The 25,743-nt window shown below is 37.6% G+C and overlaps 2 protein-coding genes across 7 annotated transcripts in view; one reads left to right on the top strand and one right to left on the bottom strand.

Annotated features, from left to right (window-relative positions):
* The window catches only part of LOC306871969 (BMP-2-inducible protein kinase-like), a 35,929-nt gene extending 22,331 nt beyond the window's left edge, over positions 1-13,598 (top strand). For 2 of the 5 annotated variants that reach the window (XM_079420263.1, XM_079420265.1), the window contains exons 7-16: positions 548-680; positions 954-1,057; positions 1,155-1,234; positions 1,338-1,486; positions 1,583-1,785; positions 3,090-3,212; positions 4,330-4,484; positions 5,559-5,716; positions 5,877-5,996; positions 10,915-13,598. In XM_079420263.1, coding sequence (XP_079276389.1) covers positions 548-680; positions 954-1,057; positions 1,155-1,234; positions 1,338-1,486; positions 1,583-1,785; positions 3,090-3,212; positions 4,330-4,484; positions 5,559-5,716; positions 5,877-5,996; positions 10,915-12,293 — 2,604 coding nt within the window. In that variant the 3' untranslated portion in view covers positions 12,294-13,598. The remainder of the gene's footprint in view (positions 1-547; positions 681-953; positions 1,058-1,154; positions 1,235-1,337; positions 1,487-1,582; positions 1,786-3,089; positions 3,213-4,329; positions 4,485-5,558; positions 5,717-5,876; positions 5,997-10,914) is intronic. The other 3 variants (XM_079420264.1, XM_079420262.1, XM_079420261.1) reach the window with 3 other exon arrangements.
* On the bottom strand, positions 13,022-20,146 carry LOC306871970 (progestin and adipoQ receptor family member 3-like). Of its 2 annotated transcripts, XM_079420266.1 has the most exons (7): positions 19,655-20,146; positions 18,431-18,652; positions 18,155-18,317; positions 17,373-17,528; positions 15,179-15,376; positions 14,881-14,971; positions 13,228-14,731 (listed from the first exon to the last, which is right to left on the bottom strand). In XM_079420266.1, the coding sequence occupies exons 2-7, from the start codon at positions 18,616-18,618 to the stop codon at positions 14,589-14,591; spliced, it is 939 nt and encodes a 312-aa protein (XP_079276392.1). In that variant the 5' UTR covers positions 18,619-18,652; positions 19,655-20,146; the 3' UTR covers positions 13,228-14,588. The 2 variants fall into 2 exon arrangements, with proteins under 2 accessions (XP_079276393.1, XP_079276392.1); XM_079420267.1 differs by lacking the exon at positions 18,431-18,652 and having other exon boundaries at positions 13,022-14,731; positions 19,655-19,784.
* Positions 20,147-25,743: the final 5,597 nt, after the last annotated feature.

Below are 25,743 nucleotides of genomic sequence, written 5' to 3'. Positions count from 1 at the left end.
TGTTTTTTAAGTACTGTACCAAGACATGTTTACCAGAGCTGAGGAGCAGTGTTATGTGCATGTGTGCCTGATGGAACGCAGTAAAGAAAAGAGCTTCCTGATTTCTGGCAGTGTTGTAAAACAGAAATGATGGCCTCATGAAGGCATAATTCCTCTTTATCATGCTGTGAAAGGTAGCTTGGCCTCATTTCACTGCTCTTCCTTCCAAACAAATGCTGGACAGAACAGAAAAGAAACTGTCTACCCATAGTTCCATGATAGTCCTTCAAAGGAAAGGTCTCATTGTGCTAAATTTCACCAGATCAAATGGTCATCGTGTCAGTACATGCTCGGCTAGGAAGAGGAAATGTATGACAATACTTCCTGCCCATTTGCTGCATCTGAAAATAGAAAGAATTCTCAGAATTCATCTCACACAACATAGAGCAGCTGTCAGCCGTTATAAGTGTTGTCACGGTGCAGTGTTTTCTTATTAGAACAATGAAACCTGATGTATTGAATGTTCTTGTGTGGAATTACAGTTTCTTGTTTTCTCTCTCTTTCCCAGGCACTTGGATGCTTGTTGTACAAGCTGTGTTTCTTCACACTTCCATTTGGGGAGAGTCAAGTTGCCATATGTGACGGAACCTTTGCTGTTCCGAACGGTTCAAAATTCTCCTCGAAGTTGCACTGTTTAATCAGTAAGCAGCTTTCAGATGCTCCCAAGAGATTTCAAATTATTTTGTGGAATATTGTGTAATTTGAGTGTGTACACAAGGGCTGTGGTGGAGTTTTGATATTAAGTTAAACAATAGCTCCACCCTCTGGTTGCAAAGAGATACTGGACAATTGTATCCCAGCTCCTCTCATCCCATTAATGTTTCAGGAATTATAAGGGAGCTTCTCCTAAAACCGTACTTTTGTACATTAGCACTCTTAACTAGCCTTATAACGGTCTCCCCCCCCCACCCCAGGATACATGTTGGAGCCTGAAGAAGAAAAGAGACCTGACATCTATCAAGTTTCTTACTTTGCCTTTCGGTTAGCTGGAAAGGAGTGTCCGGTGCCAAATCTTTTTGTAAGTTACCTCACACAATTTAATTGTTGAATTTAAAGTTTTGATTCAGAATTATAAATAATTACTGATTGTTTGTATGTTTTTTTTTGCCACACAGAACTCTCCCCTTCCCACCTCATTGCCAGAGCCCTTTACTGCTAGTGATATTGCTGCTAAAAAGAGCCTGACAAAAGCCAGGTAACATTTTAGAGCTTTGTATGTGACTTTCAGATTGTTTGAATCCAACTAACCCTTTGAGTATCCTATTTTCACCTCATTTCTTTTTTTTTTTTTTCATTAGAATAACAGATTCAGTTGGACCAACAGAAACATCAATTGCACCCAGACAAAGACCCAAAGCTGCAAATAGTAATGTTTTGCCTTTGTCCAGCTCTGTAACTCCTGTGGAAATGACTGTATCCTCAGGTACGGTTAGCAACGGCCAGAAAGGTAAGCAATATTATACACATTTTCTTAAATATGGTCTGTGTTCTTTTTTTCACTTTGGAGACTTTAGCTTTGACTGTATATGTGTGCTTGTCTCAGCTTCTGGAAACGGGCAGCAGTCGGCTGCGCAGATGCCGAACAGCAGTCAGCAGAACAGAGTGTTACAGCAGCTGCAGCCTGGAGACCTTCGACTGCAACAGCTACATCATCATCAACAGCAACAACAACAGCAGCAGCAGCAGCAGCACAATATACACCATCAACAGCAAGTCACTGCACAGCAGCTACAGTACATGCAACAGGTAATAAGTGGCTCAGGGGGTCAAGACCAATGTAAAGCAGCTTTTGGCCCTTAAGTTTAAACTAATATCTTGCAGGTCTTTGAAAATGATCATATTTAGGCACAATGTGTACTGTGAATTTTTATATGGCTCAGTTAAATAATTGTGGAAAATCAATAATAGTTTGTGTGTGTTAGAGCGTGATTTGTTGTGACTGTCAGTTGGTTCTTCTTTGGATTGTTCATTGTCATCTGTTTATGAGCACATGACTACATTATTTAAACCATAAACAACCTTGATTATGGTGGAACAGTTTACATTCAGTATTTTTAAGTGCCTATACAAGTAACGGGTGATAAATATGGTTATTTTCGTATTAAACATATTATATATTAATCATTATTTTATATTTTTAATGTTTCACTTTTAAGGAATGACTTGAGAATTTAATAAGTATTACATTTAGAAATTAAGATCTGTGACCAATAATGTAATGCTTTTAATTTGACTATTAATGCACAGCTGCTGGTTCTCTGGTTAATCATACAGATCTCTTCTTCTGTGATGTACAATTGAGTGAAACAGATTATCTAAGAACAAAAAAAGTGGAGTGGGGAATTGTTTGCTATCCATTGGTTGTTGATCAGATATGGCAGATCTGAATGTGAGCTTGCAGTTGACTGTAAGAAAGCAACAGAGTTTAAAATGATTCCATTATTGAAGAAGTCTAGCATATGTCACCACAAACAAGTCTGTCATTTCACAGGAATGTCAAGTTATGACATTTGATTTTTAAATTACGAGTGATGGAGCGTAGATGAATTGTTCACATTAAGATCAATAACATAACATGCATTTAGAAAATGTAGAATTTTCAAAAGAAACTCAAATTACCATCAATATTAAAGGATTGCCACAGAAAGCCTAATTTTATTAACAGTCCATCTTTCCAGTGGTGAATTTCTCCTATTATTAAATGAAACAGTACATACTCACTGCAAAATGCTTTGATGAAAACATTTACTCGTTTGCTGCTCCATAAAAAAATAAACAAACAACAGTAAACTGCATCATTCTATTGTCAGGCCATTGCTCTTCCTACTAGCAAAAAAAAATTGGCGGTTCTGTCATGAACTGCAGTGTTATCACAACATGTTTAATGTCTTGATGTCTAGAGTTCAAGCCCACTGCCCTGAATTTTAAATGCACATTCGATGGTAAATGATAAACCTTATGACAATGCTGTTATTAAACATATTGAGAAGCATAAATTAAACTCCCACGCTCATCACGACTGTCCACTGACATCTCTCTCTCTCTCACAGTATCATCAGGCCATGCAACAGAGCCTTCAGATGCAGCAGCAGCATATGCTTCAGCAGCAGATGATTGTGCAGCAGCCCATATATCAATCCCAGCAGCAACAGCAGGCTCACTACACTGCCCTGGTGAGACGCCTCATACACCTGGAGCGTTAGTGGCAGGGCCATTTGTTTACATTTTAAATAGAATTGCCACATTTTAAATAGAATTGCCAAATTGTAAATGGATGCAGTTCTAATATAGGAGAGATTTATAAGTGAATGTTGTGAAGGAATGTAAAATGCGTTCGGGTGGATGGTGCTGCTTTAAATGTAAATTTAGCCACTATGTGTATGTCAGTAGGTTATGTTGTATATTGTATTTAATTAATCGTTTTTCCTGGTAGTCTGAAATTAGACTGTCTTTGCCTTAAATACTCATTTGGCCCAACTAATTGAAGCAGTCTTCTGTGCCAAACTGTTTCTCTATCCAAGTGAATGTCGCCCAATCATAACCGTCAGTAATTCCTTTGAATTGTATTTACGCTAAAACGGGAAATGTTGTTAAGTGACTTTCACTAAATACTTAAAGTTAAGGCGGAGCAATTTTTAGCTCATTTTCCACCGAGGGGTTACCATCTGTTTAATTTCAGATGCAATCTGCTCCATGCAAAACCATCAGGGGATTGAATGGGGTGGTGAAATCGACCGATTCTCTGTGTTAAATTGTAACATATGAGGCAATTACACTGTAGGGAAATTCGAAGGCCTCTGTGGCGCTCTTTCTGTCTGTGTGTCTCTTTCTATCTCCCTGTGTCATCAGTGCCATTTTGTATAGGAAAAGCACACTTTTCTCTGTGTTAAGCAAAAGTTAAGGAAGGGATTATGCAGTCTTCTATTTAATTATCACAAAATACCCAGGATGACCAGGTCTTGTGTTACCCTGAAGGGTTTTACAATGTGCAATACTGCATATTATATCTTTCTTATTACACATCTACTCGCAAATTAATTAATAATAATGGAAGTGAGATTTTGTTTTGAGTTTCTTGCCGTTTTGAGTTTTTTGTAAATCCATTGCATCATATAGCATCAAACATTTAGCCTAGCAACACAATAGATGCTGCTGTGTGGTACATGAGACACGAAAGTAGCACCATTATGTTGTCAGACTGAAAATCTAAAGATTGATGAGCATTAGCACACCCCAGCAGCCATGGTTAAAACCTGTAGCAGTTTACTAAATTGAGTTTATTTGCCTTAGATGCATCAATACCAGCAGGCCTTTGTACAGCAGCAGCAGCAATGTGCTCCAGTCCAACAGGTACCCTATATCTCCCCTCTGGAGTTCCACACCTCACTGGGCTCCTATAACCCTGCAGGACCTTCTCCAGTAGAGACACCCTTCACTAACATCAGGCAAGCACTTTGGACATTATTACCGATGTACTTCTCCATAGTCAGTCAGTCACACTGAGTGAAAATTATTTTGTCATATTGCTGTTGTCATAGAATTTCACAGTAGAATGTACACTACCATTCAGAAATATGGGGTTGGTAAGATTTTTTTAATGGGTTATGCTTACCCAGGATACATTTATTTGATCAAAATAAATAAATACATTTTGACAGAAAAACTGTAGTATTCTGAAATAATATTATTAACTATAATATTATAATATATACACTTAATAAAAAGAACTGTTTAGTATTTTAATATACTTTAAAATGTAATTTAATCCTGTGACGGTAAAGCTGAATTTCCAGCAGACATTACTCCAGCCTTCAGTGTCACATGATCCATCACAAATAATTTTAATATGCTGATTTGCATTATCAATGTTGAAAATGGTTGTTTAATGTTTTTGTGGAAACTATGATGCATTTTTTCACGATTCTGAAAATGAAAAGGATTTATTTGAATAAATCTTTTGTAACATTTATAAATGTCTATTACTGTCACTTTTGATCAATTTACTATATTATAACTAAATAAAAGCATTGATTTCTATATCTTACTGACCCTCTTTTGAACAGTAGTGTATACCCATCTAATTTTTCACATTAGAATGGTTGCGGCCTTTTGTAAATTGAATGTGTCCGGTGTCGTTCGATTCCAGTTATTTTTAGCTGTTATGCTGCTTGGAAACTGCAAACTGGTATTTTTAACCATACTATTTTAATGTATTATCTTAATTATAAACACACACTGATTTGTAGAGCATACAATTTTACTGTTTACGGTTTTTCGATATTTACCTATAGTGGCTAATGAATCGGAAGTCTTGCACGTTCACAGTAAACAGCTTACTTAAGTAAAATAAGGAGAATACGGAGTAGTTTGAATAGCACTGTTACACACAAAGAACCTTTGTTATTCAGTGCAAGTCATCAAAAATGAACAGTGCTGTATGTATGTATGTATGTATGTGTATATATAGACTCATTAACGTATATCTCTTTAAATGTCTGATTTTTTTTTTTCTGTTGTAGTAGAAACCCAGTGTCCACTGTGGATGTCATGAGCCCTCCTCCCCAGACTGTCAATAGCCCTCCTGATATGTCTAGTTGGAACCCATTTGGAGAAGACAATTTCTCCAAACTCACAGAAGAGGAGCTTCTTGATCGAGAGTTCGACCTTCTAAGAGCAAGCAAGTGTCTCTGTTCCTTTGAGGCCGTTTTAGAATTGCATCCAGACGTCCATCCTATTGTAGTATTCTATTCTACACCCTCTCCAGCAGAGGGCATACACATCCTGCTTTATTCTTACACTAACAATTTCTACATGTCTGCCACACTTCTTGCCAACAGAAAAGCCGGTAGAGCGATCTGTCAGTATGGAGGCCAGCAGCATAGACAGACAGCAGCCGGTACTGCAGCCCTCCCTCCCTGAGGATCCATTTGGCTCTGTGCCCTTCCTGGCCAACGCAGGCAAGTTCTAGCAGCCGGCTCTCAAAGGATCCTCACCAAAGTTCCCTGTTTACCGTCCTCCTCCTCTCTCCTCATATCTGTGCTCCCCTATTCCTGCTCTTCCCGACCCCTTTCTGTCTCTGCTCGCTGGATGTGGCCGCTCTACACCACATATCACTGTCACATCTGGAGTCGGGAGACAAACAAAATCAATGTTACCGTTTATAACTTAAACCACTTTAAATGCATACATTTAGACAGTTACAATCTTGTCCTTATTTAAACAAACCCTGTATGTCTTAGAAAACCTTTCTTGTTTTTATTTCTCACTGTTCATAAGGAGTAGATGAGAGAAAAATTACATGCATAGGTTTAGATATTAGGTACATGCATAGGTTTAGATATTTTATATATATATATATATAGATAGATAGCCCCTCCCCAACAGGCAGTAAATAGTAAAATGCAAGCATAGAAATAGAGAGAATTTGCAGATTTAAAAAAAAAATGTATATGTATCATTTGGAACTATAAGCGATAATAAGAAATATAGACTTAAGTTTTTTTTAATTCTTGGGATTTATACTTCACAAAACCACAGCTTTATAGCACCTCCATGCTTGTTGCTGGTGCCTTGAGTTTTTTTTCCCCCTGCTGTTATTATTTGTTGTTTTTCAAGCTTTAACTTTTGTTTGTCTTTGCACTTGCACTATTATAGTAGTAAATTTGTGCTATGCTCTTTTCACATCTGCATTTTTAAACAACATTTTAATAAGTTTAGTTTTAATCAATTAGTTTGAGCTAACTCCATAAGTGAACTGTACTCTAGACTTTTTGTCAGTTTAGGGTTTTTTTTGCTCAGTAGTCAGGACTAAAATTTTTATTTTATGTTTATATTATGCAGAGCAGAAAAGTGTTTTTCCATTATTTAGAAAAGAAAATGCAAAAAAATTGATTTTTTTTTTTTGTCAAAGGCATCAGGTTGGCATGATAGATTACATTTTCATATTCTTGAGCAACCAAATTGTTTCTTTTTTCTTTACTTCAGAGCTACATTTGTGCTTGATAGCAAGTTGTTGATAGAAACAGTGAGTCCCAGAAGTTCTCAGGTACAATTTCTATGGACCTCAAACCATAGAAAATTTGCAGCGATCCTCATATTCACTGTTTACTTGTAAACATGCCAATTTTTCATGGAGATGAACACAAGTCTCTCTCCTCCAGTGTTAGAGTTGGCTTTAAATTCCTCATTGAGACTTGTTTTTCCTTTCTGTAATTTACTGTGAAGATACTTTGTTGCCAATTTAGGGAACGTTGGCAGGTTAACTTGGAGTGAGGTTAGCCGAATAATCAGAAACTGTTGCATCTACAGAAGCAACTAAGAGTTGGCAGCCCTTTTTTTCCCTTTCTTTTGCATAATTTGTTTTATTATTATGTAGCCTATGCTAGAACTCTTTTCTGGTCACAGATGATGTTTTCCATAGAAAACACTGTCTAAGAATGTATGAGCCTTTTTGCGTATTAACACTGGTTGTCACACCACAGACACATCACATCATTTGTTGCTGACTCATTCATAATGGCAGCATTGAGCCTTAATTAATGGATTCATTGTCAGCACATGCATTTAGAGGTATTTGCTCAGTGCATTTAGTAATAGTTTACATGAAGGGCTTACCATAATGCTTAACAAACTTTTATTTTCACAACGGTAAGTTGACCATAATGTTTAGTGAATCAGTGTTCCGGATTCCTAATTTTATGTACTCAATCATCTCATCACCCACTCAAGTTGCTTTGCTTTATCAGATCATGTCTGGTAACATTTTGTGTTTTCGTTTTAAAGTTTAATGTGCTTGTAACCATTCTGTATTAGATAAAGACAGCCATTTTCAGAGACATCTTGACTGAGTGGGATATTGGTGGACAGTTAAAACTGACAGACTTGTGAACACAACTTGTATTAAAAGTCTTTAGAGCCATATTGTGAACTATTGTGCAAGTGTAAGCAGAACAGTTGGTGAGGATGACTGACTAAACCCACTTGCATATAAATTGGAGTTATAGGTTACTTTTGTTTTTAGTCTTAATTTTTTAATTTTGTTGACGCTAATACTAAAAGTGCACAGGTGACAGCTTTCATTTCAAGCCTTATGTTGCCTGAGAGATCATGGTACAAGAGTCTTAGCTGTGTAACACACTGTTTATGTTGCATATGTTCCTATAGATGACAGAGGTTCATAGCTCCTCCATTCCTCAGTGACTTCTCATCTGTACATACATGCATTCATACAGCATCAGTTGCATAAGCTGTTAATGTTCAGTCTCCAATTGACAAACCGATGTAAATACTCATGTATCATAATGTATAACTGAATGTTTCTTTATACAATGCTAATTATAAATAAAGCTTATTTAAAAGCAGTGTTATATTTGTTGATTTTTGTTAAAGAAGCTCATATCAGGAGCTTTTGACTAATGCTTCGAGTATAAGAGGTTCTGATGTCTTCCACCTTTATGCCACAAGAGCAAGATGATCTTCCTTTGATATAATTAGCATGGCTGTCTTTGTCTAACTGTTTATTCTAAACATTTATAATATTAATATGTAGTTCATATTTTATTTTGGAAAAGCATAGTTAACACCATATTCATACCAAAAAAATGTATATAAAGACAAAGATGTTGCAACACTTAAATGAAGTGGCTTAAACATGCCACCTTTGACACCAATTACTTTTTTTTTTTTTTTTACAATAGTGTTAACATTATACTGTCAGCCTGATGTTTTACTTCAACGTTAATGCTGACATTAAATTTAGAATTAATATAAAGTATATATAATTTAACATAAAATCTGTTAAGAAAATGCTAAATACTCTCTTGGAGCATAGCATAAGGTTTTTACTTTTAATCTTTCGCGTGCACTTTTTAGATCTGACAATGGTTGAATGGGGTACTATTGGAGTACCTCTTGATTTAAAATGTGGCTGTGAAAACATTCTTAAATCTAGTATATGCTAAGTATATGATTATGTTATGAGGACCAATTATGTTTTGTAGCATTCCTGTTGGTTTGTATGCTTAATCTGCATAAAAAAAGCATAATAAAATGGCTCAAACTATAGAATGAGCATAAGCTCTCTTTATGAACGCCATTCAAATATTCTGTTTGCCTGGTAAAGTTGCATGTAGAACAGAGGCACTCGGACGTAATGAGGTAAGAGACATTTGAATTATTGAAGCATATCACGACTGTGTCCGTAAATCATTTGCATATATTGTGAAGACAAAAACACAATCATCTTTGCATCTGCTGAGCTGGGGAAGGGAGGTCTGGGTAATCCACTGGAAGGATATGTAGCTTTCAGAGCAATGTGACATTTCCATTATGTTCCCTATTCAAGCAAAGCAGGAAGAGGTCTGGACATCCACGTGCTATGGCTGTTTTTACTAGAGCAGTGATCAGCATGTAATCTGATGGGCCTGGAAAAGAACACTCAATAAATGTCGTCTTCTGGTTGCGATCTTCTTATATGATTAAGGATGTTCCATTATGCTGCGCTGTGGATTGTTGTATTCCAGGAGGTAGGCGTGATTAGATGTGTTGTAATCCGGACTCTCTAAACAGTCTGCTCATGTATTTTTTCCACTAAGCTTAATATTTCTTTGAAAAAGCACCACAGTTTCTTTTTCCTTCCATGCTGTTCTTGCTCTACTGTCACCCCCCTTCCCCCAAGCACTGTTCTTGCCTGTCCTGTTAAGACTATAATTATTGTTGTAGAAGTAGATGTTATTTAACTGTTTTATTTATATATTTTTGAACTTCATATTCATAGTACCAGGTTTGGCTAATCTAGTGTCTCGCTCTGCCAGTTTGGATGGATCTGTTGATAACCGATCCGCAGCTCTGCCTGCTCAGCAGGGGGAGGATGGCAATGCCTAGCCATGTTGAGAATTTGAGTCTTTTGAAATTAGATACATCTCAATAATTATTCATGTTGACAAATATTGTGATACGCTGTAGCAAGATACACTAGTTTAATTACAGGAGAAACAATAAATAGTGTATTTCACAAGTCAGTTCTTTTATAAGGTTTGAAAATGTCTTGTGCAATTTCCAAAATCATGTTTGAGGTTAAAAAATTCTTTCAAGCAAGCAAAACATTTTTCTTTTTTATTATATTATAATATAATATTTTGCATATAATAGTTGTTTCATCTCTGTGTAATACATAATACACATAATACGGTAGTACAAATGTACTTTCTTTAAAATTTGTAATTGTAAAATTACTTAAATTAAAAAGGTTAAGAATCATCATTAGACAAACAAAACCAAAATAAAATTATAGTATAGCTTTATAACTATTTAACTTTAATGGTATTAAATGATGCTTTTCAGCTTTTAAGATGAGGTTATTGTAATTTAGAAATTTTTTTTCTCGTCATCATTCCTTCTATCATGGTCAGTTTAGGTTGAAGACTTCTTTTTCCAAAGTCTTCTAGTTTCACTTTATTTACATTTTAGTTTTTGTATTTTAGTGCTGTCAAATTTAAATGCGCCAACTGGTTTAGTATTATTGCGATTTCTAGTATTATCATGTTTTTAATATAATGTAAAGATTGTAATGGATGTAACGATTTCAAATATTCTGATATACTGTTCTAAAAAATTAATTTGTTTATATTTTGATTAGCTCTTTTTTGGACTCACCGTTTCATTCACTCTTATCCTTAAGCGTTCTGTAGTAGGTTTGTATGTCTATTTTTAGCTTTCTTTTTAATGTTCTCAGTTGTGGCTGTTGTTGCTTCAAGGGTGGAATAATAGTAAGTATATTCAGTTTTGTATGGGAAAGGTGTTAGTTCCACTGAAAGCAAATTAAAGTCACTTGCTGTGTTTATCAGACATTTATCGTTAACTTGTGTGTTCATTTAGCAGGAGCTGGTGTGCTGACAGCAGAGCATCCTGTTGAGAAGCCCAGTGTTGCTGTGACTGCTCCAGCTACGCAAGACACAACCCTGGCATCAGTCACAGAACACAAACCTGCAAAGAAAATGAGCTCCACTAGTTCACTGCCTCAGAAAGCAGGCGAGGAATCAGACAGTGATTTTGAGTCCGACCCACCCTCTCCCAAAAGCAGTGAAGACGAAGAGGAGGAAGGTCTAAACAGTGAACACGAAGACACCGAACCTGAGAACCTGGGTCAGAGGCCGTTACTCATGGACTCTGAGGAAGAGATAGAGGAAGAGGAAGACAAGCACAGCTCAGACTCAGATTGTGACTCTAGGAAAGCAAAACTTGGGCTGTCGAATGACAAAGCTGCGGTTTTTCCTCCAAGAACTGTGAAAGCTGAATCTGGAGCCAATGTGATCACTCCCAGTTCGCCAAGCATCACCATGCCTGTCACAAGCATTGTGGATGTGTTTGGTGCTGTTCCTTTTGTTGGCGGTGGTCAGCCCAGAGTGTCACCAGAGAGCTCAGATATTTTTGCCAAAGCCCCTTTCAGGCAGGCTAGCCCGGAGAACGCTGCAGAAGATACTGATGTATTCACCAAAGCTCCTTTCAATAGAAACCTCTCCAGGTCCAGCAGGAGTGGCGATGGACCCAGCGGCCAGACGCCACCCGTTTCTCCTGACAGCGTGGATGTATTTGGATTCTCGCCTTTCGAACCTGGCGATGTAATACCCACTTCAATGGATCAAGAGGATGTTTTTGACCAAGCACCTTTCGACGAAGAAGCCAGTCCCCAGCAACAGAGGCAGAAGCAGCGCAGTCTTCAGAAACTCTCCTCGCGACAAAGGCGCACCAAGCAGGAGGCCAGTGGAGGCAATGGGAAACGACACCATAGCACGCCCACCGGCGGCAGGAAGAGCAACAAACCCAGTTTTCGTACCCCAGAAGGGGTGCGAAGGCACAAGAAAGTGGGCAGACGGGACTCGCAAAGCAGCAACGAGTTCCTCAGCACGTCCGACTCCAAAGAGAACATCAGTATTTCCCTGGGCGAGGTGATGGAAAAAGGAGCTGCTTTCCCCCCAGAGGAGGTCTTATTGGATCCGTTTGGAGCCAAGCCTTTTCATCCACAAGATGGCAGTCGACATGGTCAGCACCAGAGCTTGGGAGACAACAAAAGTGAGATCAAGTCTACAAACGGCAAGCCGAGAACCAGCTCCCTACATGGCGTGTTCGACGAAAATAAGATCGATGACTTTGGAGCAGTACCTTTCACAGAACTGGTGGTCCAAAGCGGAGATCCGCAAACCCCACAAATGGATCTCGACCCTTTCGGAGCCGCACCTTTCCCCTCAAAGGAGTGAATGTCTTGTCTTCCAGCACACACACACATACACTGCTACATTATGCAAAGTCCAAGCAGCCTTTTGAAATGTCTTTAACGGACGGCAGCTTTGTTCTGTGATCTCTGTGTATGTGCAGCCCATTGGGACATAGGCCTTTAAACTAGATAAGATTCAACTTTTGTAGTTTTTCGAGTATTTTAATACCTAACTGGACAGCTAAAACACCTCCTTTTGGTGACTTAAACCTGTGGTTGATGGATGCTTTCAAATAGGCTTTTGAAGCATATTCTTTAGCCTTTACACGCTAGAAAGCCTTCTATGCTGCATTTCAATAAGCGCTCTGCTCAGTAAAAAAAAACAACAACAAAAAAAACAGTGGAGATGTGTGTATAATCCTGTTTTAATAGGATTAAGAGGAAAATACCAATGTAGAACAGCATTTTGATTAAGTTTGTACTCCATTGTTGACCACTGAGTTGGTATAACTCCTGTCTACCAACATAAACACCATAAAGCCTTATCTGGGTATTCCCCACCCTGCTTAACAGTACCTCGAATACACAATGGCTGTAGTAGCCCGTTTGTCAATGGAATCATCTGTGTGTAGGCCTTCTCCATTTTAATGTCATTCACAGACAATTTTATGCATATTTTTACATTTTGTAAGAACGTCACAATGTCTATATACACGAAAAGGGACTTGATTTAATGTTCCCTTTAGAAAACTGACCACACAAGAGAAGTTAAACTTGCAGTTTATTAGACAATGTTGTAACTTGCATAGTTCTCCAACCTGAACTTAACATATTTGATGTTATCAAATGATTAGGTGTCCAGTACATCTGAAACTTACAATCATCTCTTGTGGAAAGGGAAAAGAATGCAAAAATTAGCTCATTGCAAGTTTGTCGATTTTATATACAAGTCACTTGTTTGAAGCAAATTCAATTTTAGTCATGAAGAGTATTCTAATTTTATTGATATAAAAGGGCCATTTAGAAGATACATTTACACTCGACGAGTATCTGCAGTTGGAACATTCAAGACCAAAAAAAGCTTTTTTTTCAAACATTGCAAGTTTTTTTTTTTTATTATGTAGTACTACACTCTAACAATGCAATAAAATATTTTTTTTTTTGAGATCATGAGTCCCTGTTTTTGATTTATGGTCAGTCAGATCTTTCATTAAAAGAAGTGTCATTAAAACTGCAGTTGAAAAGGACAAAGTGAATGTTTATTCAGGTGTACCGAAGAATGCATATCCCAATGTATTACCCAAATAAGTTAAAATAGTGTTACATGAAGCATCATGATTCAATAACAGCTCTCAAAAATAACAGCACATCACCCTACCATTAAATACTAAAACTACACATTGCGCTGTTTAAAAAAAAAATGCAATTGTACAGCTCACTATTCTAAGGCAGAAAATGAACTGAAAACATGTAGCTCTATTGCACATTACAGTCCTAACTTTGTTACTTGATTTCTCAACAGATTACAAATGGATGAAATGCAATATACATAGTATTAAATGCATTAATTTTTAGGAAGGATTTTTACATTTCCGCTGTTAGTAACAAATTAAACAAAAGCAAATGGTAAACAGTCATCTATCTACATCATTACAAATAATACTGATGTATTACAAAATGGAGCAACTCGCAAAATATATATTTTTTTACTTGTGTAGGACATTTACTTATTTCACCAATCGCTGAACAATTTACTGAACAAGCCCTATCTAATCTCTTTGGTTTATTCAGTGTTGTAAATAAGACTATATGACTTAAGTATCATTTCAACTATTCTATCATGTACGTTTATTTAAAAAGTCATGTTTACACAAACCTAAAATAAATCATAAATGTGGTACTAGTAAGCTTGTGAATCATTGAATTTTAGGTGCAAATACAAAAAGTAAACATCAAAATAGTATCAAACAGACAATACAATACTGAATGTTTAACTATTAGCATGTAACAGACATTTTGCCCACATAACCTGCATGTTACCCAAGTAGTACATTTGTATAGATGTAGAAACCCACGCATGCAGATGCTGTGAAATGGTGCTTCACCTTGATTTTTAAAAGTGCTTTTAACACTGCTTAACTCAAGTGCCTTTAAATTGTAGTTATACTGAAACATCTAGGCACTTTTACAAAATGTAAAAAAGTGTCAAAATAGACAGTTAAAAAAAAAAATACATACACTTTTCAATCACATCTTATAAACACTGAATGTGATCAAGCTTTAAGATCATTTAAAAGCTATACAACATTCCTCAGTGGTGTCCCTCGATCACGTAACTCTAGGAATGAAGAGGGTAGTCTGAGCAAGGGTGAGCGTGTCGATAGCTGGTTATGAAAAGTGCAGACTGATGCCACCAGTAGAACATGAGCACCACCAATATGTGCCAGACCTGATGGCTGGCGCCCAAGTAGTTCAGCTGACCTAGAGATTACAAAAGAGCATTAAAGCGTCAATTAACTTGTCTGAGGTTGGTCCTCTCATACAGCAGTGTGAGTCCATTTAATTAAGGCAGGTGTGGCCCTTGGTTGAAATAAAAATGAAAGAGTAAGAAATATTAACATTTCAAGTACCTGGAAAATAACGCTCTGGAACTTTGGACATGTAGAAGATGATAGCAGCTACAGCAAGTACATACATTATCAGCACTCTGGGAACAAATTCCTACCAAAATAAACAAATAAATAAAATTATATATATAGAATATATATTGAGTACTACTACTACTATTATATTATTAATATTATTGTGGATGAAAAATGCATAAAAGTCTGGTAAATATTTTTTCATGGAAATAGGCTGGCAATATTCATTACTATAGTTGATGTTATTTATGAATATCTATTAAAAAATTGTGAGGATGCCCATTACCTGGACTATGTCTGAACTGAAACCCCCACTGAGCCAGATCCAATGAAAGGTGGGGATGAGGCCATATCCCGCCACAGCACAGAATATAACAGAGCGAAGCTTCTGCCACTTCTTGGTCAAATAATGAGGGTGTATCTGGGCGAAGAACACTGCCAGCATCATGGCCAGAACGGTTACCAGGTACACCTGCCGCCAGTACTGCAGACAGTTACACAAACCAGACAAAAACTACATGATCCACAAACACATGAAAGTCCTCTTAATGTGCAAACACAGACACAAAAAATCACTTGTTCTGCAGGAAAAAAAAAAAACTGGTGCACGAAAAAGCATTGGAGAAAGCGGTCTCTCTTTCTCTTGGGGCACTTGGCTGATTGAGTAGTCATCCAAAAAGCAAAGCTAAACACTTGGCAGGGGGAGAGTGGAGATGGCTCACCCACGTGTGAATGTCATATGGTGGGGAACAGGAGTGACGGAGTGGGTCCACGAACACGGCCATCTGCTTTGGGCTGGAGCAGATTTCTGCCGCATTCTGGGGCACAATAAGCCAGCACTTCCAATATGTGGGGAGAACCATGTGGAGCAGCGTGGCCAAAAGCGCTGGTGCTCGGCAAACAGCAAGTGGGAGTAGAGGGGACGAGAGCAAGCAGCTTGCTCAGGATATCCAAAATCCAAGCTTTCAGAAAACTGTACAAGAATCTTGAAACAAAGAAGATTCCACGCCAAGCGGCACCTCGTCGTTTTTATACAGGCAGTACAAAGCTGCTCCACAGGGGGTCCATTGTGCAAACTAACAGGAAAGGAGGAATAAACTATCGTACAACATAATCAAACATACTCTAGCAGTGTTACAGTAATCTCACGGGAAATGTCAAGATGCGACAGCTCTCAGTGTGTGCACGTCTAACTTTCCTATGAAACGTTCATACTATTCCTCGCTTTTTAAGCGACAGTTCACCCAAAAATGAAATTTTTTTTATTATTTACTCACCCATGTCATTTTAAACTTTCTTCTGTGAAACACAAAAGTAGGTATTTTGAAAATCTCATTAGTGTTCTTTTCGGGTGAACGAATAAATGTACTACAACAGAAATTGAAAATACAGTAAAATGATTTCTCTTTACTAAACCCATATAATCAGTCCTCCTTGTAGTATTCATAGCACACACACACACACACACACACACCAGACTGTTTTCCCCAGGAAAAGGTGAACTCTTGCTCTGTATCTGTTGCACAGGTAACATATGCCCACAACAAAAGCAGGCCAACCATCTGCTGCTAGAGACCACTCTGGGATGATACACCTCAAGCCACCTAATTAATCTACCCCTGTCCACATTGGCCATAACCGCCTATCGCACACAGTGTAGAGGCTTTCCGTGTCATTCTTAGGGAACCCTGTGTGTCCTACTTGGATTGAACTCTTCACATAAACATTTGTTACTTCACTGATGAAGTCCTGGGAAGTTTACCTCCAGTACTGCCCACATCCGCCTCCCCTGAGCCAGAATGGTTTAGTTAATTTCGGTACACTTTGATATTTCAGAACATTTCCCAAATGGAAATTTGTCTTAACTTATGGTGCAAACATACACCCTGACCAGTCAGTTTCCATTCCACAATAAATACATCCCATCAGTACACAGACGTTAGTAATCAGCTCAAACATCACACAAAAGTATGGATGCTTATGTTCAGATATAAAATGTAATTCTGAGAAAGAATGTGTGAATTGTAAAAAACTCAAATGTGAGAAAAAAAAGAATGATTCACCCCCAAAAAACATTGTCATCACTTATTCACCCTCATGTCGTTCGAACCAAAGAGTTGTTGGTCCCCATTGACTTCTGTTGTAGAAAAAAAAATATTATGGAAGTCAGTGGGGACAATTACCAGCATTCTTCAAAATACCTTCTTTTATGTTTAAGATAAGAAAGAAACTCATACAGGTTTGGAACAACATGAAGGTGAGTAAATGAGGACAATTCTATTTTTGGGTGAACTATCCCTTTAATAGTAACAATTACCTTTTTTATACTTTCATTTCTTGGTGGAAATAACATATAATAACATATGCTTCCACGCATAAAAAAAAAAGTAAAAAAAAGTAAAAAAAAAAAAAAAAAAAAAAAAAAAAAGTCAAAAGAAATTTTAATGGAGCAGCACCCTATATATAGCAGATGCACATACGTTATTGCAGTAGAACGCATAGAACACTCCTGGAACATAACAGCCTATGATTCCTATGGAGATCCCAGCACAATCCAGTGCCATCCAGCGGCGGCTGTTTTTTTCAGAACGGTGGCAGCTAAACAGGTGATAGCCCACAGAACACAGCATGCACACCTGAGAAGACAACGTAAAGTTCTGAGATACAGACGCGTGTGTAGGCCACATATGCAGATTCACATATGCAAAGTTTTCACAATACAATAAAAAAAGTTCAAAGTCATGTGATGAACCTATGCAGCCAAACAAAGATGCTATAATTATATCTTTATGAGAGAATATGCACGGGTGGTGGTAGAGGCACTTTGCCTAATCCTGATACTTGAGAGAATGGCTGCCAAGGAGAGAAGCTGCCATTTCTGTCTATACCCGATGGCACAAGAGCAACTGATAACATATCTAGAATTAGACGGGCCTGAGTTTAGGTGATAAAATCATAAGTTTCAACTCTAAACCCTGGCAACAGTGAATGTGGAAAGCCTGATATCAAAGGCCTTCAACAGTCCAAGGATCATACAAATACTTTTAGCTGATCAAAGATCAGTTTTTATTAAAAAGGATGGAGCTGATCCAAACAAGCAACCATGGTTAAAAGATTATTTGTTTGTCATGCCAAAAAAAACAAACTCTTTATATTCACTGCTAACTACTGTGTTAACTATTCAAGTTTAAATGGGGGCTATTAAATGCACTTCTGACCTGCTTAAATTTCTCATCACGTGATGCAAGCAGCACAGACATACCTGGAAGCAGAAGAGGCCTATGGAGTAGATGACATAGTCCTCTCTGGACGCTCCTAACATAGGCAGCACTGCCAACAAGTCATAAACTCCCAGCGTGAAGAACAGGAAGAACCCCAACAGATGACTCCAGATGTTTACCGTCTCATTGGACAGAATGAAAAGGCTACAAAACAAGTGAGATTGTGTTATATTAAAATGATATTATATTAATTATAGGCTACTACACTATCTGTAAACTATGCATTGAATGTGGTTACAAGTAAGACCTGCACTTACCTTTTAATGCACAGTCTAGAGGTCAGATAGGCTCTGTAGCCATCAGTGATATAAGGATTTTCCCGTAGGAATCCTGGCACCTGCTCATAAGTGTACAGGCGGATTCCTCTGGGCACCAGAACTGGCCAATACTGGTAACTGCCCAATTCAATGTATTGAGCATTCTTCAGCAGCTTCGCTGATGGCATGATGATATTATCACCCAGTCTCACGCTCAGAGTCCTACAGACACACAAAGTTTAATGGATAAATGCTTTTATAAGCATCTAATGTCTAACAAAAATTGACATGGATGTGAAATTTGATACATTATCAGTTTTAGCTGACCTCCCTCTGATGGGGCATAAAAGTAATGTTTTATTTGTGAAGTATTGAGCTATTTAATCTGAGGGCAGTTTTTTTATTTTATTTAATTTTTTATAAAGTCATTATATCAGTTTTGTAAATTTTTGAAAAAAATAAAATAAAATTTAAATAATTTACATTTCATTAATTTTAAATAACTAAAATATAATATTAAATATATATATATATATATATATATATACACATATACATACACACACACACACACACACACACACACACACAAGTATAAGAGGAAAATTAGTGCAAAATTTGAAAAAACGACAAACCAGAAACTTAGTCAAACAATTTATAATTACTATTATATTAATAATTATACTAACATATAAGTAACACTGAATAATATAAAAAAAATATATATATAGATAATGTAAAAAGTAAATGGAATGCTTATAATATCCAACACTACTGGGAAGTAATTGTGGGATATGTATTGTCCCGTCTCAAGAAGGGTACTGTTTTTGTTCATTGCTTAACTTTTAAATCGAGATATATATATTTACAAGGGCTGTAAATAACACAAATGCAAATTTCACACCTTATTTAGAACGAAATATGTTAATAATATGAAACAAAGCTTTAGGGTGGGCTAAAGAAACAGACGCCCCATTCACTGTCAAAGGTTATGATAATAATACATACAGATACACACAACGTACAAACCATCTGATTATATAAAATTATTTATTTAAATAACTGCAATACACTAACAGGACAAATATTTACCTTTAGTGCTAAATTCGCCATCACTGTGTTGTATCTAAAATGGATAAGCAGCTAAATGCTAATCACGTCTATCTAGAGGTCTTATTTCAAAAACGGATTAAAGTGTTCGCTTAATCATGAATTTAAACTTACCATCGATCAGATAAATGTCTGCATCGAAGAATCTGCGTTTGTGTCTGGGCGGCTCATAAGCAATATCAGTATCCCATGTTCAGACTCATATTAGCCCGGTGAGGGCAGCAGGAAGTTGTGCTGTGTTACTAGCTGCTAACAGGCTAATAGAGAGATTATTTCATTTCACATGAAACCTGAGGCATTAATCTCTCTGTCTTCTATCCGGTGATTACTTTATCAGTCCTCTTAAATTCTATATTAATATTAATAACACACATTTTAAAAGAATTAAAAATGTTAGTACAACGTTTTAATTATTCATGTTTGACCTTAAAATACAACATAAAGGGGTTTGTCACTCGTTCACACTCGTTCTTATTTTTTCCCCTCCGAAATGATTTTTCTTTCTGAATGTTTAATCACAGTAAGTGTTTATCCACTGTAAAAGTGTTATCAGCCACAATAGCACCCAGTTTTCATAGCATTCATTTGAAATCATTTCATAGACTGAGTTGAGACCTGTAGGTGGCAGACTGCTGTCATCACGTTTTGAAGAAGTCTTTCTCTTTTCATAAACATCTCAGGTGTAATCTTGTGTGATACTCCTCTGGGGCTAGAATCACACTTAATCTTCCCTCAGCTATTACACCCAAGATAATTGCCTTCTCAAGTGGGAGTGTGTTCTTCATTAGCACTCCTAATTCACCTTTCAGCACTTCACTCTTCAACAGGCTGTCAACAGCATTGCCAAGGCAATTTGCCTGACTGCAGCAAATCCACCAAGACAGCGAAAGAGTGCCATCACATTCTTGTTCAGGTGTTTTTACACAAAATATTTGTACTAAATTATAACTAGTTTTTTTGTTTGTTCCTCAATTCATTTGATATATATATTGAACAATCTTTTAATACACACGTTGACTTAGGCCTACTACCTGTCATTGACACCAAAAATCCACACACAGCTGACTTTCTCCGACCTCTTTACACTCATTCGTTTTTCCATTTCAATTCGCTCTCTCAACCTCATGTTTCTTGTAGCTAGCCAACCGACACACACGGTTCTCCACTGGTGCCCATGATATGGCCCCCAACCAAGAGCAGGCATCAAGTCCAATAACAAGGACACAGTCATTGTTAGAAGAGGTTGGCTAAGTGTCTTGCTGAGAAACTATCCAGCGAATAAAAGACATTGCCACCCTGACAGCGGCCTCGCTAAGGCCTGTCAGTGCTCCCCTGCTCTGGTCGCTTTTATTTATAATCTCCGCCACGAGACATCTGCTGCCACCGTGCCTCTGTCCTTGCTGTCCACACAGAGGGTGCACATCAATGTTTCCACCGCAACCTGCACCGAAGTCCAGCTCGCAGGCAGGAGACACCACACTTTGCTCCAATAGGATGTGTGTCGTGTCCGATCCCACTCCCTGGAGACTGATTAGCACGATATGGTGGATGGAGAGAGGCTTCACGAGCACTCAGACTGATACTTACACGATCAGAGTGCCTTTGTTTGTTTGGTGTCTGTAGTCTGGTCACAAGACTATTTTGGGGAGCTGACACTTTGAGAGAGCTCTGGAGCCATCTGACGAGGCCTAGTTTGCCGCCAGTTCCTGAACAGTGGGAAATCAAGCAGGCCACTGCACTGGCCTTGACGCAAAATGGCACAGGCAGTTTTGTGTTTTTTAAGCAAAAAGAAGACTACATGCAGCTTCAGATGCCACTGCTTTTCCTCAAAAGAATAGGTAGACTAAATACTATAGATTTTTACTTCAGAACATGAAGTAAAACAAGGTCCTTATGTCAGATTATGTCAAAAGAAAAAAAAACTTAAGTAATACAATATGTATAAATGACTGGGATTACATTCCTACATATAAGGATATGTTAGCTGAGATATTTCCCTTTTTAAATTGACTTCACTTTAAAAAATTTAATTTAATCGGCGTAACCCAGTGTACTCAGTTATATTAAACATTTTTTATTTTATTCTTTACTATGTACTATTGTGTTCACCATTTTTTTCTTCTTAAAAGAAGTTCAAATGAGGCAATGATTGGAGATTGCAGCTTAGTGAAAGTTCCATCTGCATAACAATATTGGGAGGAATTGAGCTTTGATATAAAGGCATCCTCTTTTTTCACTTACAATTATCTCTTCAATAAGATGTACATCTGGCCCCAAGACTCTAATTCCCCAGAGGCCAAAAGAAAGGGAAAACAATTTCCACAATAAGCAAGAGATTAGATCAGACAATGCAATTGTTCTTCTGCATTTAGCATTTGCTGGAACGAGATTAATATCTTGTGATATTAATGACTGTTTGCTGTGTGTCACTTTTGCTGTCAGCATGAAATACTCTAAATCCTCATTTATGGGGAAAATCATAAGTCTGGCTAAAGGACTCAAGCAGACATGCTAAGCTTTTTGGCACGGGGCCCTTATTATTATTAGTTAACCCCTCTACAGTAACAAATATGCACTTTGCTACAAAACTGATTATTATTACATATTGCCCTTACAAATCCCTACTGATTTTTTTTTTCATGTAAAATTAATAGAATATTTGAGGACTCAAAGGGCTGTTGAGGGGGAATTTGTTCTCTGTAAAGTTCTGTTGTGTTTTAGAATTGTAATTTGATAGTCACATGGACCACAGGAGGGTGAAAGAAAAAAAAAACAAAAAAAAAAAAAAACATTACATTCAACGATATGATCACCAATAATTTGTTTCACTAAAAAGGCTTGACAAATGCTGAATTTATTTTTTATAATGTGTAATGTACGTTTTTGTTATTAAAAATTGGTATTGTAGTGAAAATCGTCTAGAATTCAAAGACAAAAAGTGAAAATATTTTTCCTCCTGTAGATGTCACTCTGTATCTATTTTCTGTCACAAAATACTTTTAAACAGTAATTCGGCAACTAATTTGCTTCAATGTTCTATACATTTTGTATTTATAAAATAAATTAATAGAGAACTTATGCAGTTAACGCGAGATTCATTAAATGCTAATACAGCGAAATGGATTTTTGATATTCATCATTTAACACCTTTAAATTTAATTATTTTGTGTAGTTCACTTTAATTTCACACCACAGTTCTGAGAATAAAAGAAACGTAAAACAGCAATTTTTTTTTTAAAAGTGTCCCGATAGAAATGATCCGTCTCTTGTACTGTGTCCTGATTGTAGAGATGATTTTGGCAGTAGATCTAAAAATATCCACTAGATGGTACTGTGGTCACTCATTTAGTTTCTACCGTCACCGCTCATCTCGACTATTTAAAATGGCCTAAAATACTTCCTTTACTTTTTAATAGAATGTTTCATACAGTCAAAATCCTGTGGAAACATTATCAAACAGCATGGGGAATCCGAAACTAAATGTATTAATTAGTTTGTAAATGAGATAAAACAAATGTGAATTAAAAGCAGCTCAGACGAGCTCAATGCAATGAATGAGTCAATTGTCAAACACATTTGCTGGCATTTAATACTTCTGAATAGAAATACACTTTTCTTATTTGAGAGCTTTGACCCTTATCACAGTAATGTATTTTGTCATTCTGGCCTCCAACACCACGACTGAATTATTGTTTCTTATTTAAGGGGTCAGTTCATCGTACAGATTAGCATTAGCTGGAATCCCACAGTAATGGATTTCTCACATCATGGGGCATAAATGATGATTATTTTTTAAAATTGTGGACGATAACTCCATCTAGCACAGATGCCAATGAAAATGACAGCCTGCTCCTGAGCAAACGAATTGCGCTGATGTTTTTGATGCATCCTTGCACGTCGACGGCCGTTGGTGCCATGATTGTGGTGGTAGATTGTCTAGGACCTGCTGCTTTTCCCTGATATGAAGGGGAGAGCAAGAGACAGTACGGTGGAGGGGAGGGAGGGCCGTCTGCCCTCCACGGCCCTGAATCTCCTCCCGCCACAGGACTACCCCACACCCAGGCTTGTTTGGAGGATTGGCACTAATTCAGCAGTGCCAGCGTCTGACCTCAGCGGCAGCGGCGCTCTGAGCTCCGAGAAGACCCAAGGCGATGCAAGGGATTCACCTCAGCTGGGAAGGGGAGGGATAGCTGGGTAGGTGGGGGTGTCTCAAGGTCAGTTAGGGGGGTCTGGGAATTGGGGTGGAAGGAGAGACTAATGAGATTTTCATTCTCTCTTTCTCTCCGGCGCTGGTGGCATCACCTTGCACCCTCCTGTCAATCTACCACCTTTCATCAGCTGAGAAGGACAGAGGGGTGTAGGCGGGAAAAAACGGAGAAGAAAAATACTGTTTATTTCTTTAACAGGACTGTTAATCTATTTGGACTGGGGTAATAGAACATTTGCCTGGCACCTGCAGAGAGCCGTCTGCAGGAACGTGGGGTTGTGACATTCCCCCTAAATATGCTGAGCTTTCTCTCACCTCTCATCAAACAGTGTGATCTTTATGGACTGTATCATATTGTGCCGTAATGTGCTTTATTGTCCACAGAATAAGCTTTTCTTAAAGGTAATTGGAAACCTGGAAATGGCTGCTATCGGCTGATTTTTAAATACATTATTTCTGAAATGTGGCCTGGGTAATGACCCTGTCGGTGTAAAACGTAAGATTTATCTTGGCAGACAAAATTGATCCATTTCACCTTTGTCTAATGGAAATTTTTATCAGGGATTATCTGTTTATGTAAATGAGCGTTGCCCTGGACAGAGAAATAAAAGGAGCTTGAGAGGGCAGTTAATCTAACACTTGACACGTCAATGTGGACATAACGCATACAGAGCACTCTCCCTCTCTCTCTTTCTCTGTTAGGGTTGAAATGATGGGAGGGTGTCTGTTCCAGACCTCGACAGACATTTAAATTGGGACCTTCATTTCCATATTAAGAAAAAACACAATGGCTACACACAAGCATTGAGATTAGATCGGTAATAAAAATAAAATGTCAGTGAAATCTAATTTTATCATAATATTAGACCTCAAAATTATATATAGTTGTTGTACATAGATGTTACATATATAGTTGTTAAATATAGATGCTACATAAAATCTATATGTAAATATGTCTACATTTAGATCAATAAATCAAACTGTCTAAATAAATGTTAAATATATAACATGCATATGCTTTCATCTAACACACAGGCTTTATATAAGATTGTTTAGTGCTTAATTAACAGATTGACAGATCAGTTACAAACAAACAAGTCAACATGATATCAAATCTGACATTTTTTATGGAATATTCCAGTGTTCATTATAACTGATTTATCCATGCACATCATTTAAAAAAAAAAAGTGCCCTCATAGTCTTTAATCAAAATGATTAAATTCCCCTTCTCCTTACTATACAATAAATACTTCTCTTGAGAAAAAAGACAATAAATTGTTTTATTTCATGCCAACTTTAAACCAATGGATAACCAAATATGTCCTCGTTCTGCATAGTTTTACTTATGTGGGCTCAGACACATCATATCGTTAGAGATGTTTTAAATGTTTAATGATAGCTTTTGGCCACAAGGACAACTTCAAATCACCTATGATGTAAGATTGCATTTACCACTCTATTACCCACTGTGCAGCTTGCATCATGGTCCATGTTGTGTTTTCAACAGGGCAACCTATCATTTCTCCCTGAAATGTGTTTATGTGGTGGCTGTCCAGTGTTTGACAGAGTAATCACTTAAAAGAAGGCCGTTCGGATTGACAAGGCCTTCTCGGCCGCATCTGTGCCGCTCCTTCGGATATGATGTTTTATGAGGGGCTCGTGTTGTTGGTAGCATCTCAGCGTGACAGCGATGCTATGTTTTGAAATACAGCCCAGGATCTCCACTGAGAGAGACAAATGGAAATTTAGCATGTGCACGGCTAGTCCCAGGGCGGCCACATTGTCAGCTTTACTGAGGCAAGCATAGCCCTGATGGAGTGTCAGACATGCCACTGTACTGTATGCTATGGGGAACTCCATCACTGTTCCAAACACTGACTGGTGTCAAGGGGCCCCGAGACAGACCTTTATCCCTAAGCCTCTCTAAGCCCATCCACGAAGGGCCAGCAATTATTGAACAGGCAGCAGATACATAACAGTACTTGAGGAGCCACC

This window comes from Barbus barbus (assembly GCF_936440315.1).
Source record: "Barbus barbus genome assembly, chromosome: 6".
Taxonomy (NCBI): Eukaryota; Metazoa; Chordata; class Actinopteri; order Cypriniformes; family Cyprinidae; genus Barbus; species Barbus barbus.
This window is presented reverse-complemented; position numbering and strand designations above follow the sequence as displayed.

Coding starts and splice junctions, on each gene's coding strand:
- LOC306871970 (XM_079420266.1), bottom strand. CDS start 18,618: ATGCCATCAGCGAAGCTGCTGAAGAATGCTCAATACATTGAATTGGGC. Junction 18,318..18,430: donor TCTAGACTGTGCATTAAAAG/GTAAGTGCAGGT, acceptor CTTGTTTTGTAG/CCTTTTCATTCTGTCCAATG. Junction 17,529..18,154: donor TAGGCCTCTTCTGCTTCCAG/GTATGTCTGTGC, acceptor TTGTCTTCTCAG/GTGTGCATGCTGTGTTCTGT.